The sequence below is a fragment of the Stegodyphus dumicola genome, chromosome 7, assembly GCF_044657685.1.
Source record: "Stegodyphus dumicola isolate Sdum_Otavi_A_Nest chromosome 7, ASM4465768v1".
Taxonomy (NCBI): Eukaryota; Metazoa; Arthropoda; class Arachnida; order Araneae; family Eresidae; genus Stegodyphus; species Stegodyphus dumicola.
This window is the reverse complement of record NC_140774.1, coordinates 84,196,404-84,213,571: the sequence shown is the minus strand read 5'-3', so window position 1 is coordinate 84,213,571 and position 17,168 is coordinate 84,196,404. Positions and strand designations below refer to the sequence as shown.

General features: G+C 31.7%; 1 protein-coding gene across 4 annotated transcripts in view; it reads right to left on the bottom strand.

Annotated features, from left to right (window-relative positions):
• The window catches only part of Nup188 (nuclear pore complex protein Nup188), a 281,814-nt gene that overhangs the window by 208,351 nt on the left and 56,295 nt on the right, over positions 1–17,168 (bottom strand). For all 4 annotated transcript variants that reach the window (XR_015042153.1, XM_085820546.1, XM_085820547.1 and 1 more), the window contains exons 12-15: positions 15,403–15,479; positions 11,274–11,345; positions 6,825–6,867; positions 1,763–1,957 (exon numbers count right to left, since the gene is read on the bottom strand). Coding sequence is in view for 3 of the 4 variants with exons in the window: in XM_085820546.1 (XP_085676672.1) it covers positions 1,763–1,957; positions 6,825–6,867; positions 11,274–11,345; positions 15,403–15,479 (387 nt within the window). In the remaining variant the exon portion in view is untranslated. The remainder of the gene's footprint in view (positions 1–1,762; positions 1,958–6,824; positions 6,868–11,273; positions 11,346–15,402; positions 15,480–17,168) is intronic.

Here is a 17,168-nt window from a genome sequence, read left to right as displayed (position 1 = left end):
ATGATTAATATTAACAATAAAGAAAAACAAGCCTATAATATATGCATACACGAAAAATATCTACACAATTATTGAAAATAAATGGGAATGAGACTAAAATGTGACAGCAAAAAAATCGCACAGGTCTAAGTAAAGATGTGTCAAGCTACTAATAAAATTCCCGCCTAAAAACTACTCCCAAAAAATTCAAGATGCCAATATTAGGGCTTTCATAACACAAAACACACCTCACCCCTCAATACTGCTTTGTTTGAATTCATTCCCCCCCCCCAAAAGCAACGGAAACAGAAAATATAAACAACGGATGTTCTCTCCTAAGCACAGATGCTCTGATTCGTAACAGCATGAGATCGCTAAAGGCACAGTCTTCCCGCTAATGGAACACCCAGGTTTATTCAATGATTCTGCGTATGGTTTTTGTCTGAAAGATTAAAAAAAAATATAGAAGAGATAATTTAGAGTACAGCCAGCAAAATTATGCCTAAATTTTTTTCCAAATAAAAATTTTTATATCATTAAAAAAATAGAGAAAATTACTCGAAAAAAGTGGATTTTAATAACACATAATGAATGAAAATTCTGTGTCTCTTTGTGATATGCTGCTATCTACTGTTTAAAAAGAAAAGTTCAAAGTATATTATAAAGGCATTTTTATCTATTTACGGTTGAATTTAAAGATTTCAGAAGCGATTCAATTTGGGTGTTCCATGTAGTGGAACACTGAGCCGCAAAGGGTTAATGGATGCTATGAGTGCAGGTCACTAGCCACCAATTGAGGGCAAACGGTTCCGGTCAATATGGGAACATCCAAGGCTATCTTGAACATATAGCAGAATGGAGATAAAAGTGGCTTACTGCACCACTTGTCGGCAGGTGCTTCGATCCACGCGTGCTAATGTCACTCTGACTGCACCCTAACTCCTCAAACTTGCCACATTTTCTTGTTCCAGCCATCGTCACCACAGCCAGTGCACTGTGGACATGTTCAGGTGTGTGTCAGCTGAGATTTGCCGTATGGACCAAATTCCTCAGTCTGATCACCATACCCTTCGTAAAATCATTTATCTGCGGGAACTGCCTCCGCTGACGATTGCCTGGCTCGCTATTACACATGTCCTCTGAGACAAGAAAAAATTTTCTATGATGATTTTTCTAGCAGAAATAATGGCATGAAAACTGAACATTCTGCAGGTTCCTTCCCTTATATCTTCTTCAACGTTCTCTGGAGAGCTGCGCATTTCACATCATTCGCATGCATAACTCAATGACGTCCGTCTACGCTGAAATTTGTATAATTTTCAGGCCACTCCTTCTTGAAATTGCATTTTCAATGTTGGGTAGTGTACTAAACAAAATCTTTTTCTAATAATTTAAAATGTACACAAAGGAAATCAAAGATTATTCAGTGCATTCTATTTTGCAACTTTAAAAATTTAACGTATTACAAATACAGAGCACAACAAAAAGTAAGGAAAACTGAAAGGCAATGGGGAAACATTTAAAGGGGAAAATAGCTTATTGCTAGTCAGAAAATAAGTGCACAAAAAATAAGCTCAGAGAATACATCGACTTAATATATATATATATATATATATATACACAATTAATAAATTATCAAAGACTGCTAACATTTGCATTTCAGGATATTATTAAACTGATCTGTAATAATTTTTACAGTTTACATTTAATAACTTACAAGTTTAGCTGGCTTACAGCTAGATTTATAAAATCTAAATATTCACACAAAAAGAAACAAGCTTACCCCTTTCTCAGAAAATGCACTCAAAGCTGTCACAAGATATTCAAACACACCCAAATGTAATGCAAGCTTGCCTAATTTATTACAATGCATCATCATATCTTGCACTTCCGAGCCTTGTGCAATGGCTAACCAAGCTAACAAAATAGGCGCATGGGACTGGTTACTGCCCAGGTTTAAAATGGAATCATTCAGCATCTAATAACAGAAAAATATCTATAATTTATTTAGAGAGTTGCAAATGAAAATAAAATGTAACGAACAGATTTTCAATATTAAAAAGTATAACACCTAAAAAATTCCCATAATTACTCAGAACTTTCAACAATGCGAATATATTCCACCATTGCCAACTAATTTGTTCCTAGTAGTAATTCATAACATTTGTAAAGGAAAGTATCATTATTAGTATGAATTTTTCCTCAAGTAATATGTTAAATAAGGTATTACTAGTAATTTGTCAGTTTGAATTGTACTCTTCAAAATGGTATTGATACAACAAGCTTTCAAGCTTTCAATTCCCCCCCCTTTATGTGAAAAATGTCTTAATTCCAAAATTCAGTAAAACTAGAGTTCATAAAATGGGGCATGACTGAATATAACTAAGATTTACAGATTTATCTTATAATAAAGAAAGCCTCTTTCTTTATTAAAAAGGAGTTCTAATCGTTATACCATCATTATATGAATTCTGACCCTTTAATATCCATGCTATATAATACAAGAGAAACTGATGAAAATTTCATATTAAGAACAGAAGGTAAAGGACTAAAAAAGCTTTCAGATGGCTCTAAAATAGTGCTTTTTTCATTCTTGATGCCCTTTTATCAGAAATTTGTTCATGAGCCTAGACATTAAAATAAAGATATAAAAAATAAATATTTTCCCATAAATAATTTATTTCTTTGATAAATAATACACATATTAAAAGAAGTAGTTTTAGTCTTTATTTCAAGTATATAAAAGTTTTTAAAAAGAAAGAAAAAGAAAATCACATTTTAATAAGATGAATGTGCCTAGTGATTTTTTGATTTAATTAGAATTAAAGCTGAAAAAGTCGTTTTACACATGTAATGTTGAAACACAGGACATTTTATGCCATTTTAGAAATGTAAAGAAATTTAGTTATAGCTCTGATACAGAATTCGGTCAAGGATTTTTATGGAAACTTAAGTTTTATGTTTGAGTCATTTAACAGCTCAGCAAATTCCTTTTGGAGGTTACATGACAGCTGAATAATCACATTAATGTCAATCAAAAGTGGTTTATGAATCCAAGATATTTTGAAGTCAAAATGCGACACAAATATTTGCAAAACTATTTCTAGGGTTTCTAAGTGATTAATAATTTTTGTAATTAAAGATTTATAATTTTTTTTTCAATTATAAAATTATTAATAGTTGAAAACATTTTAAATGAATAATTTTACACCCTATTCTGCCAAATACTTACCGTTTTAATGACACCTTAAATTTTATCATTCAAAATAAATACATTGTTATTTTTTCCATCCAGAAACAAGCTGAGATCTTCTAGTTTCTCAGTATCAGATAAGTAATACAAATTTGATAGCCAGAAGTTATTTGGACAAAGAATGACAAGCTGAGATTTTCTTTCAATAAAAAATATGATAATTTTACATTTTAAAAACAATAACCTTCCTCCTTATTTCTGCATGTTATAATAAATTTTTGTACTTGTAGTCCATGTGGTTACAAAGATTTGAAAATAAACAGCTGTTGAGGCCCCAACTTTTAGTAAATTTTATAATTTTGACAGCATCCAAAAACACATCATTCAGATTCATTTATAATTCTTTTTGTTGGAAGGACTTCACGTTGGATCAGGTAGTGCATAAAGGTTACACTATCATTACCAACAGTTTTAACAAATGATCTACCCTTCATCACATTTACACTATCTTTGCATACTCAATTGCAATTTTTCCTTTCTAAAACTTCAATTTTAAAAGAATTGTAAACTTTACTATATAAGTCTTCCCTTCCAATATGTTCTTCCAAAAGGGGGAAAACATTTATTCATTAACGTTTTCTTTATAAATATATCTGTCATATATTTAAACAGTTGAGCTATTTTTGAAATATTAGTTGTTTCAACCAATTGAATTGTAAATTTTGGGATTTCTTTTTAAGTCTAATAATAAGTTGCTTGAATTTGTTGTTCCTAATTTCAGAAATTCTATTGGCAACACTGTTGTCTGATAATAGAATTTTCTGATCTCATATCCTTATTTACTTCCATGAAATATTTCTACCGTTTTAATAGCAGCAGGTAATTTATACAAGATCATATCCAATTATGCATGGTTTTCTGTTTTTAACAATTAGACATGAAACTTAGTATGACACTATTAAATATTTTTCGCTACCAATCATAAATTGGTTGTAATATTAATATTTATGATTGGTCACTACCAGTCATAAATCTCAAAATATTGTTTTCTTTATTTGAAGATGTAGGGTTCCTATTGACCTGAAAACTATAGTTAAGTCCTGTAGACTCTACTAGAGAAGGCAGCGAGCCATAGCTATGTCTTAAATAGTCACAAGTGCATTAAAATAACCTTTTTATTTAATCTGAACATAAAAGGCATGACTTGTGCTACTTGTGGTGATCTAAATTAAACAATAACAATCAATAAAAATTCAAATGCCCACAACATAGTCACAGACTATAACATTCAACAAAATAAGCTACAACCTCACTCAGTTCCCCCCCCCCGATGTGCAAGTTAAGTAATTGGCTAGCAAAAAAGCCAGAATATCACTTTTAAATACAGCTGCCAAGGAATTTTAACAGCACTGACTATATTTTATTGCTCTATGATATACACACTTGTTGCAATAAAGCAAAAATAACTCATTATACTGGAAAACCGTTATCACTACTTTGGTTGCAGTGGGACCAATATTATTTTTGGCAAGCCTGTGCAGCACAGGACCAGTAGCATAGCTATAGATAGATAAAATAAGGCAATGCCTAAGGACCCGCAACTTTTTTATTTTTTAATACTCGAAAAATAATAAATTATTTCTTGCAGAATCCATCTTTGATATTTTATGATTTAATTTGAAATTTTGTGAATAAACTGCATCTTTAATTATAAAAGATTTGTGTATCTTCTTTCCAAATCATATAAAAATTTAAGAAATAAAACTGAATGACGCAGCAGACTATCTTGTTCTATCCAGTGCAGCGGAATGTTTCTTTCTTTTTTTTTTTTTTTTTTTTTTTTTTTTTTGTTTTTTTGTTCATCTTCTGCAATATAGTAACAAATGTGCACGCACAATCCTCAATCTTGTTTATCAAATATGCATGCACGATCTAACCAAAACTAGCCTCTTTTGCTTAAACATAAAAAAAAAAAAAAAAAAAGAAAAGAAAAGAAAAGACATAATAAATTATCAGAAGCATTTGCTTTTAGTGTGTTTTTTTATATATGAGCACATGATTTGCTAGCATAGCAAAAAATTGCTGTCACAACCCAAATAAGTTAGTTATGGATAGATTTGTTCATCAACATTTGATGAAACAGGCAACAAGAACAGCTAAGTTTTTAAGTCCTGTGCACTATATTTAGTTCTAAAAAATTGTTTATTTCTCAAGTTACAGCTCTGGATTGCACTCGCAGACGCGGCGTAAATGAGACACTTTACCGCTTGTTATATTGTAGTGCACGGCACTACAACCGTGAAGTTTAATTGTAGCGCAAGTGGTTAAGACATACTGTTAACTCATTATCTTGTCTAGTAGAGTCTGCAGGATTTTAGCTTAGTTTCCAATTACAATAGTAACCCTACATGTCTTTAAAATGCAAAAAATTATGCAATGAAATATATATATTTGTCCCATACTTTTTGGCTAACAAGAACATCATTCGCAATTGTGTGCTCATGCAACAGTTTACTTCACCTCATGCCTAGCTATGCAATTATAACATAATTATTACAAATAAACAGGAAGAATAGATGATCAATCCAGCAATTTTGCCTTTAACTTTTCAGTTGGCTTTCTTCTTTAAAGACAAACAATCATGAATAAACTTTTTACAAGATAAAGCATAATCAATTATAGAGACTTTATTCGAGAAAATGGGGAAGAAAATACAACTGTGCTTTATTACCGCTAACACACCGAAATGGAGTGTGATGTAAGATTGTGCCACAAGACAAAAGATTTACAAAGCAGATGTTGGCTTTAAGGTTTGCAGGTTTCTTTCCTGCCCTTCAGTTTATTTAGTTCTGGTATCAAGAGCTCATGTTGGATGAACTTTGTCAATGCGAATAAAAATAAATCATTGTAAACTGTTGATTGGAATGATTATATGCATTATTAGCCAATTTCCACATTTGTCTTTGCTTTTGCATTTATTTTGAATTTAACAAAATAGCCATTCTTTTCAATATATTCTTTCCCTATAATTTTAACTATATATATTGTTAGAGTTGATATCCCTATCTCTAGTCATATTTTATGACAACATATACCAATGGCACCAATTTCCACCTTGTTAGCAAAAATGTACTATCATATAACTAAATTATATGTAGAGGCATTAAGTAGTTTTGAAGCAAAAGACGTGAAAAATGTGCAATGCCCTTACCAGGATTTGAACACCAGACCTCTCAACTGCTAGCTGGTCATGCTATCCAATTACAACATGAAGGCACACAATAACAAAAGAGAAAATACCTTAGACACTCCCCCTCTTAAAGGGTGAGTGGGGATGAGGCTACCCTGGTGGTGACATATCATCCTCTACTTTTTAGGTTCGGGTGCTCCTAGTAGTTATTAAGGTTTTTTAAACAGCAGACATGAAAAATGTGCAATGCCCTTGTCATGATTTGAACACTGGAGCTTTTAATTGCTAGCTGGACATGTTATCCAATTACACCATGAAAGCAGGTGGTAAGGAAGGAGAAAGTAGCTTTTATATTTTTTAAATGTAATACACTTCTTATCCATATATATATACTTTGAGAAATCCTGTCTGAAGAACTACAATAGAAAAATAAATATTTTAATATAATAATAAAACACTTACTTTAACAGCTTGCATATCTTTCAATAAGTAATGCTCCCCAATCCTAAATAACAAACAACATTTTCAGAATTTAATAGGTATTTGCCATCATATCAAGTTTTCTTAATCTTTAGTGATTCAAATGGCATGATTCATTCAAAATTTTTTTTGTTACCAAATTTTAATTTTTAATTAAATTCAATAACAGTGATATTTAATAAATATGAATTTTTTCACACACTTCTATATTATAGCATTCTGAATGATCATATGATCTTGGTATTGAATCATATGATCATATGATCTTGGTACTTGAATCTATAAGTTATCTATCTCAATAAAGACAATTAATATATACAAGAATTTTAATAAACTCTTTTTCTAAAAACAGCAGTTAATCAACTTTAAAGTGTAAATTTAAATGAATAAATATTTGATAAAGCTCACAGTAAAAGTAAGTGAGAGATAATTATTTTAACACACATCTAAGGTTTTAATACAAGTCCTACAAAGCTTTGATAGTTAGTTAGTTAGCTTTGATCCTACAAAGCTTTGTTAGTTAGTTTTAGTTCCTACAAAGCTTTGATAACTGTCTTGAAATACAAGAAATACTTTAGAAAAAAAATACAGTAAATAATTTGTTTCAATCCTATATTTTAATAGCCGAATTGCCAACTAGTTAACTCAAGCCTTTGCAGGGTATCTTATGTTAATTAGCCAATTATAATTTCAGTCTTTACTATAACTTATCCTTTCTGTATTCCTCAACAGAATGCAAATTAGTTGTGAGTATTTAAGCTGAGATTTTTGGACTCAAGACACAGTGTTTCTTGCGTAATGCACGTGCTACTTGGTTAGTTTTTGCCAGCTGTAGCAATTGTCATTATTCGGCTTTGTCATCTCTCGCCATCAACACTTTAATTCTGACACTCTGCTAGAGTTAGTGAGCCAACTTTGAGTACAGTATTTAATTGTGTAGTCCTTGCCTATTGTTCAATGTTTAATTTAACACCTATAAGAACAGATGTTTATTATTAAATATAATAATAAAACAAAGGTACCAGGTATGCATTTTTAATGCTTTTTTACCTATTTTACTACTTAAAAAACATCGTAAGGCAATAAAAAATTAAAGAACATTTAAAATAACAAAGATTATTAAACATGGTTGATAATAAATGTTTTACAATTCTAGAACTTTTGCAAAAGCAGAAAACGTGCTGAGTATTACATACTGGTGTAATGTAAAGCTCACAAACTCCCTGAGTTCCTTTGCTCAACCAGTGTTGCCAAAATCAGAACCTAAAAATACCCAGCGGTCAAACTGACTTATGTGTACTTATAAGTGTTAAATTTGACTGTTCTATTTATTTTCATCATCACAAATTGTGGTTACTGTAGCACCAGAGTGTGCCCTTATGTTCCAAGTCCTGTCTAAATAAAAACCTTCTTAACCTCATTATAACCTTCTTAAGACTATCGTTTATCTCAGACATAGCAATAACTCACCTCATTTCTGTTAGAGTTACAGGACTAAAATTAGTATTACCAGATCAAGTGTAACCCGTTAAGTTCTTACCATAAATTTCATAATTGTTGGCAAATGCTGTTAGGTTATTTGAATTACAGCAAATCACGCAAGGACTATCTGCGTAAGGAAATGTTGTCTTTATGGAGAATTTTCTAAAGAAAATTTGTTTCCATATTCAGATTACACATGAAAAAAATCATGAAAACTCCCAAGCAGCCGGACCTTATCCAGAATTTGAATTTACGTTGAAATACTGGCATGCTGAGGTTTTACCACTTAGCTGCTGATAGGTTGCAAATGCTTAAAATTTGGTTATGAGGCCACTGATTCATTTAAGTTCTCCAGTATTTTTGTGCAAGTTCACCATGTTTTCTTAAACTATTGCTATCTCCATAATTTTAACATGGAGCGCACAGCTGAAAAAGCAAGCACATAACAGGTACATCATCAAAAAACAAAATTAAGAAATATTTAGCATGTTATCAATAGTATTTTATTATTGATCAGGTTTATGTATGATTTTTTTAATAATGCAATAGTGTATTTCACGTGTACTCATTAATGCTTGAATAAATAGCAATCTTATTAATAACAAAATAACTTGCATGCATTATAATTTTACAGAAAGCACACAAAAACAAATTTTGGTACTTGAATCTTAACTGCTACCAAGAACTTCAATTAACATCAAGGAAATTTTGGCAGTGATCAAAGTAACAAAAATCTTATAGTTATGGAAAATGTGGTTCTGTTTATTTTAAACTAATTTCTTACTCATACTCTTATCTTCTGCTACATTTTTCAATGTTGTACTTTCATACTACATTTTCTTTATGGTACATAATTTCCTTCTATGCTTACTGTGAGCGGTGTAACATTAGAGTACCTGGTATGGGAACTTCTCCATTGAGAAATAAGTTAGTTTCAAATATATCATTTTGATTCAGTATGATGCTATGAATGATATTGTAAAGTTCAAAATAAACAAAACTCTCTATAATATCTGCCTATTGTTTTCTCTCAAAGAAAGCATGAATATTTGTCGAGTGGGTGACAATGTCTATAAACAGCACATGGAATAACAACTTTTAAAACAGTACGAAAGCTATTAAGGCATAAAGCAAACAAAACACTAAAAATAGTCCTGAACTTTAAACTACAGATACAAAACATGTTATAACCAACGATACCAGAACAAGGCTCATAAAAAAAGATTAAAGGTCAGAGTAAAAAAGCATTTATGAAAAACAGGGTACAAAATTACAAATAAATATGTACACAGAAGATTAATTTCTTCCATTACTGGAAAAGTGGCTACTAAAATTTTATCAAAAATATTGAATACCACAAATAATTTATCTATAGGTTCCTTGATCTGTCTAATTTCCTTTATCCATCCTGAGAAGTTGAGAATATCTAATATGGAGAATTTTAAAAATGTAGAAATAACTTCTTTAATTATCTTAAAGAAGTCATTGCAAGCACTGAATAAGCTTTCTGAGCTACTTTTGAATACTTTTTTGGTGAAGATTTCTGGTTGCAGTACTTCGAACTTCTTAAACATTTTCCCAAAGATGGATCATTCTTAATAAGCATACAGATGTGTTCCAGTTTTTTAAAGTTGTTTTATTATTTTGGTGTTGAGCAGAAATCCCTGTCTCTTTAAGACAGGTTTCTGATATAATCGACTTTCAGGCCAGCCTTGAGGTTCATTATGTAACTGAAGGTTTTCAGTTTGTGAGACATTTGTCCTGTCAGAGTGTTTCCTCTTAATATTAGCAGGAATCCTTGGATATTTTCTATAGTCTATGGCATGTGACTCCACAACTACAGCAAGTAAATTTTGAATTCAGCAAATTTTTTCAGCATTTTGCATCGCATTATAACGTTTGTGAGGCAGAGAACATTTCCCACATTTAGGGCTAGCTTGCATTGCTCAGAAAAATGGTAGAAATACTAACAGTTGTGACACCAGGTCACACTGCCCTTAAACTTATACACATCCCCAGAGACATTAAAACACATTAATTATTCAATTTCATAAATGTACTCAGTTTCATGCTCATTAAATTCAATGTTATACTTTCATAATATATTTTCTTTATGCTATATAATTTTCTTTTATGTGAATCAGAACTTTCTCGACTGTTCAACAATATTCCATAGTTTTGAAGAAATGAAATAATTTTCAAAACCCAGAGGCCCATTAAAGAACTAACAAGTATGAAACACATAAAAAAACTGAAATATAACTAAGCACATAATTAAAAGATGGCAAAGGTGGTAAAATGGAACAGACAAGCATATTTATTGGCAAGCTATTACCAACTGGAGTTCTTGGATGCATAAGCATCCTAATTTCTTGATTCTTGGACACATAAGCATCCTAATTTCAATTTCATTACACATGACGAAAATAAAATACACCTCTTTTCTTCCAGATTTCAAATATTAAGAAACACATATTTCTCATAAGGATTAATTATCTTTTTTAAAATTCAGAAGATGAAATGCAAGATATAAGTTATGATACTGTTTAAGATGTTGCAATCTTCATTTGATATGTCACTATGTTTTAACTTGGAAAACCACTCATTGTGATTTACTCAAAGTACCATCTTTAAAAGCTTGCCAAAAGATAAGAATGATAGCAACAAATGTAAATTTCTTTAAAAAATATCTCGTGAACATTTTTTTGTTTTTTGTGATTGCAAATCACAAAAGGATAAACCACTCTAGTCAGACAAATACCACTTGAAAAAATAAGGGTAAAAAATCCCAAGCTCACAAGGTCTAATAGCAAGTAATTATAAAACATTTGTTTGCAGTGTTGTCATTTCAGTTATTTCTGGGACAAAAATTTCACATTTAAATAAAAAGTCACATACAAAAAGAACAAGATGAAAAGATGACCAGATATGAAATATATTGATACTTACATTTGGCTCTCTTTACACTTATAAAACCAATCTAATTCAAAACATTGAACAATTACAAAACTTTCTAAGAACCTGCAACAGAAAAAAAAAATAAAGTATCAAAATTTTGGTATACTTTTTTGTTATTTCAATCCTCAACAGATCTTGTAAAATAACAATTTCAGAAATACGTGCAGAATAGGGGGAAAAAAAAAATTGGTTCCTTGATTAAAAGCCCACTGGATGAAAGCGCATGTGAAAAAGTCCACAATAATAATCCCACTGCAATAATTACCATATTTTTGGGCTTATAAGGCTGCGTTCAGACAGTGGCGTAAAGGGCATAGAGGCATAGTCATAAGGGTATAAAATACGGGAATTCCGTTCACACTTGCGAGAACGGGGTGTAAGCCGTGGCCAATGAGAGAAGCTAAATTGGCGCATGCGTGGATGTGTCTACATCTTTCCTGTGCTGTTCTCCTGCTCGATTGATTTCCGCGTTCACTCTGCTTGTTTTGTGAAAGCGAAATCTTCTGTAGAACGCCGCTTCGTTTTAGCTTCGCTCTGATTGGTCAACGCTTATCCCAAACTCAGCGTAAAGTTGAAAACTTTGAACCCTATACCACGAGGCCTAAACCAGATTTTGTGACGTTGCACAGACTGGTTTCCTTGGCAACGGAGCTCGGCTTTAAGCACTTATGCCCTTTACGCCCCCGTCTGAACGAAGCTCTATGCCCATCTACAATTTTTACTTATATTTTTTCATTTTTCATTTTAATTTTTTTAATATTTGCCGTATAATGCACACCCAATACTTTACAGAGAAACCTAAAAGATACATGTGCAATGTTCTTATCTTTTGAGGTTACTTATTTGAAGATTTGTCCTAGCCTTTCAAACAATGCTATACCGAACTGACAAGTGATTAGGGGGACAATATTTGTGTGGGTTAAACGCTTAAGAGAGTAAATATACCTGCAAAGCAGATGTACTGTATTCAGTGCAAGTGTCCAAAAGAATGTCATTGTAGGTTTTCGAGAGAAGAGGAATATAATTTTGAGTAAGACTGCATTTCCAACCTGAAAGAATTCGCAGAATCATGATTCAGATAATTCTCTTTCTGTGGTTTCTGTTGAAGCCATGATTTTGAAGTGAACATCAAAGATTTTAGTTAAAATACAATTGATATAGCATTCCATTTAGTAGTAAATATGGCTCCTGCCAAATAAAAGAACACAGTGCTGGTTTCAAATGCAAAGTCATTCCGTTTGCGAAAGAAAATGGAAATCATGCTGCAGCAAGGATGTTTGGTGTTGGTGAAAGATGGAACGGATGATGATTATTTATTTATGGATCAGAGTTACAGTGACAGTGAAAATGAAACAGAAATCAATGATGTACCTGAAGATATAATAGAAGACTAACATGACAAACTTTTCATGTTAACCTATAATGAAACGTTTTTAAATTCAAAAGTTATGTCATTTATTTTAAATAAACAGCATAAGTACCCGTAAAGTGTAACTTTTGTATGCTGATTTTTTCCGTATTTTTAATCTGTCATTTTTATATCTGGTATATAACATGGAACCAATAAATTTTTATCCTATTTTTTGGTGTTAAAAGTGCGCGTTATATGCCGAAATATACAGTAGTTGCTCACACAATAAATGCGTAGCTTGAAAAAAAGAGTGGAGTTCACAACAACTGTTTTGGTAACATCATCCCTAACACCTTCTCTATCCATGCGGCCAGTTTTGACTTAACCGATCACACTAGTTGGGAGTACTGCATCATTGAGTGTACATATGCAATGGCATTCTGCCAGAAAAAATGCCTAATGTTAAAACCGAACAACAAATCAACATCAAGTTTCTTGTGAAACATAAGAAATCAGCCACAAGAACATTTCAAATGTTAACTGAGGCTTATGGAGATGAAACTTTGTTCCGTGCACGTGTGTTTGAATGGCATAAGCAGTTTTTCAGGGTGAAGGGACAAAGCATGCATGTCAAAATCAAAATTCAAGACAATTGTTAATTGTCTTCTTCGGCATTAATGGAAGTGTAATGATTGAGTGGGTTCCTAGTGGTCAGACTTTTAATCAATACTACTACACTGAAGTACTAAAAAGATTTCATCAAAAAAATTAGGGAAAATAGGCTACAGTTGTGGAGTGATGGATGGCTGTTGCACCAGAACAATGCATCTGCTCACACAGCCCCTATCAGTCAAGCAGTTTCTGACCAGCAAAAACATTACTGTGACCGGGTATCTTTCTTATTCACCTGAATTGGCTCCAAGCAACATTTTATTATTATTATTATCTTCTAAAGTTAAATCTTGCTTAAAGGGAAGCCATTTTACCTACCTCAGTTGAAGAGCTTCAGGCAAAAACAAAGAATTTCCTGAAGGGCTTTCCAAAACCTTCTAAAACCTCCAAAATTTCTAAGAAACTTAAAGAGACAAAAAATTATCTTCTCAGTTTCCTGGATCTAAATCTGTTTACAGTATGACTAATTTTTTCCAACTTGCATATCAGTGTTAATGACCATTATGGTTTCACTGGAAACTTACAGCTAATAATGTTTACCTCCTTTATTCCCACATCTTATAGGTAAATGACATTAGGAAACTAGCTGAGAATTTTAGCTTTTGCTGCCAGGCCTGGATTTCATCTGCTTTCAATATACATATACAAATATATATATATATATACATACCAGCTATGTCAGCACCCAATGCAAAAGTGTGGGAATGCTGAAGTGTGAGAATGCTGAAGGAGACTATTTTGAAGGTGATAATGTCACGGAGAACTGATTCTGTAAGTACAATGATTTATCCAAAACTTTTATTCCAGGGGGGCTAATGGTTTCTTGTTGTTTGCAATCTGAATTATTCCCACATCTCCTTTATTCCCACATCTTATAGGTAAATGACATTAGGAAACTAGCTGAGAATTTTAGCTTTTGCTGCCAGACCTGGATTTCATCTGCTTTCAATATACATATACAAATATATATATATATATATACATACCAGCTATGTCAGCACCCAATGCAAAAGTGTGGGAATGCTGAAGTGTGAGAATGCTGAAGGAGACTATTTTGAAGGTGGTAATGTCACGGAGAACTGATTCTGTAAGTACAATGATTTATCCAAAACTTTTATTCCAGGGGGGCTAATGGTTTCTTGTTGTTTGCAATCTGAATTTGCAATAGCGATTGCAAGCCGCATGGCTTCAATTCTACATTCATCCAAAATGTCAATTCACAATCAGAATATCAGTCACAGAAATTATATGGAAATATCATATAAACAAAATTAAAGATCCTAAGGGACTTCTAAGAACCAAAAGTTATTTTTAAAAAAACCTAAGGACTTTTAACCCCGAGTGGCACAACCACCTTTATCTAGGCATGAAATTTTTTGTCATTTGATATATATTAGGTTACACTTTATATTAATTTTTCAAATTTATATTAATTTTTCAAATCAAAATTTCATTATGCAAATATCATTTTAATGAATAGAAATTTAAGAAAACAGGTACTATAATAATCAATTAAGAAAATTCAACTAATAAATGCTGTTTAAATACACTTCTTCATGAGCAGACCCAAAATGTTGTGGCATTCAGTGCATTAAGAATTATACAAACCCAGTGGAATGAAAGATACAAAAATTTCAGTGTTTAATTTTTTTTCCAGTAATTGCACTTCTCTAATTCAGTATCAATATGGTTTGATACTTCCTTATTACTACAGCTCCCATTATTTAACTGGCAGCAACAGCCTTTTTGTTAATGGACTGCAAGCTTTTCTTGTGTCAAGTAGACTGTAAATGACCATAATTAGGAGTAATACTGACACTTTGTAAAGAGCTTAGATTTACCACAGCCTATTGCCAAAATAGCTTTTAGTTCTTTTTAAATAACAGGTGCCAAAATAATAATAAGGAAGTACTTACAGCCTTATAAATTGCACTTGCATGACTAGATAAAAAGTGTACACTAAACGGGTAAAAGAAATACTTTCTAAAGTCCTATCTGCACTGTAAATAATATCATAATGATTACATCAAATATAATAATGCCCTGTTTATTACATTAAATGTTTGTAAATTTTTCTTTATGATTATTCATACAAACCCTATTAAGTTAACAAAAGGTTGGGTACCCTCCAGTGTTGACAGGCGGAATGATTGCCTTAATCCAAATCCATGGTCCTAAGTAAAACAATAGCAAAATTTCATTATGTAAGAATAAAAAATAATGTTTAAAATCTCATTATTTAAATGAAGTGTTTTCTTGAAAGGTTATAAAACAGTATAATCTTAAAATACCTGAAATAATAATAGCCCTGTATTACCTAAAATACTTGGATAAAGCTGCTACCACTTCCAGATTTTTAAGTTCTTCTCCATGTCTTAATAAATATTAAATAATATACTTTTGTCTTATTATTGTTGTATCGTGAATTATAAAATATTGATATATAAAAATATTGATAAATTAATTATGAAATACTGATATATAGCAATAATACTAAGATGACTTCAGTTATATTTCAATATCATAGATGTCATCCTTGAAATATGAAAAACCAGAAGGTTGACACACACAAAACGGGAGTTACCATCTGAGATGTTTTGTGCTGCATATGGCAAAATTTCAAAAGAACTACAAACCCCATTACAAAAATAAAGGAAAAAATTATACAAACAAAATTTAGTAGAAATACAAGTAAGGATAGCTTTTCAAATTTTTACTTTTGAAAAAAAAAATGTATGAACCTTCAGAAGGAAATAAATAAATAATAATAAAACAAATACAATCTTATCCTTCAGATTCTAGAAAAACACCTGTGCTTTCAGTACCTGAGAGGACCTGAATGTTTTTAGTATTGTATTCTTTTCTTGCATTTTTGCATGTTTCTGATGCACAAAATCTTATACTAATGGTGTTTACTCTTATAGATGACATATATGTTTTCAGACAACTAATAATCAACTAATAATTTCAGACAACATCCGAAGTAAAATCAAAGTAAAATGTCAAACTAAAATCATAGAAACAGAAAAGCAATATAAATCTGTCAAACTCTTGCATAAATGCATAAATTTACTTCTGGTTTAACTGATAAAAAAGAATATTTTTTAAATGTTGTAAGTCGCAGAAGCACTTTTGTTTTGGGAAAAACAGCATCTTGTAACACATCATTACAAACAAAACAGACTTCATCATGTACGACTTTCATCCTGTCAGAAATAGCAAAACAAAGGTAAAAGTTTAAATACAAATATTCATTAAGTAATCAATCTGTTAGTTGCATAAACTAAATAAATAAATAACAGAAAAATAAATAGAACTCCACTAATTTGCAGGCAAAAACTACAGCTTTCAACACATAATCAATTTAAATCAAATGTAGATTCAATAGAACAATATCAGCAAAGCCTAGCCTAAACCTTGGCCACTCCTAAAGCCCCACAAAGAAATTGCAGCAAATTAATTACAACAACAAAAATCTAAAATAGAGTAACAGAAAGCTTAATGCTAATGAACTCTCTCTGATAAGCTTTGAAACTTAGGCATATTTAAGGCCCCTTTCCACTGCTGCGTATGCGTTTCTCCAATCAGCAAGCGACTTCACTTTGATTGACATCTGCAATCCGGTCGATGTGAGGTGACGGATGATGTACGAATGGAGTTCAACAATGTTCAACTTCTATCCGTATGTCTGTGGATGCGTTGGGGTCACATGGTTAAAAAGGAGCAATCAGGTGTTGTCACCAACAATTAATGGCGGCAGAAGTAGCGATGAACGATGGCTTAGGGAAAGAATGTTTTGCTAAAAAATCCATTATAGCTGAATTAGCATTATAATGAGAAATTTGCGTACTGAAAAAGTCAGC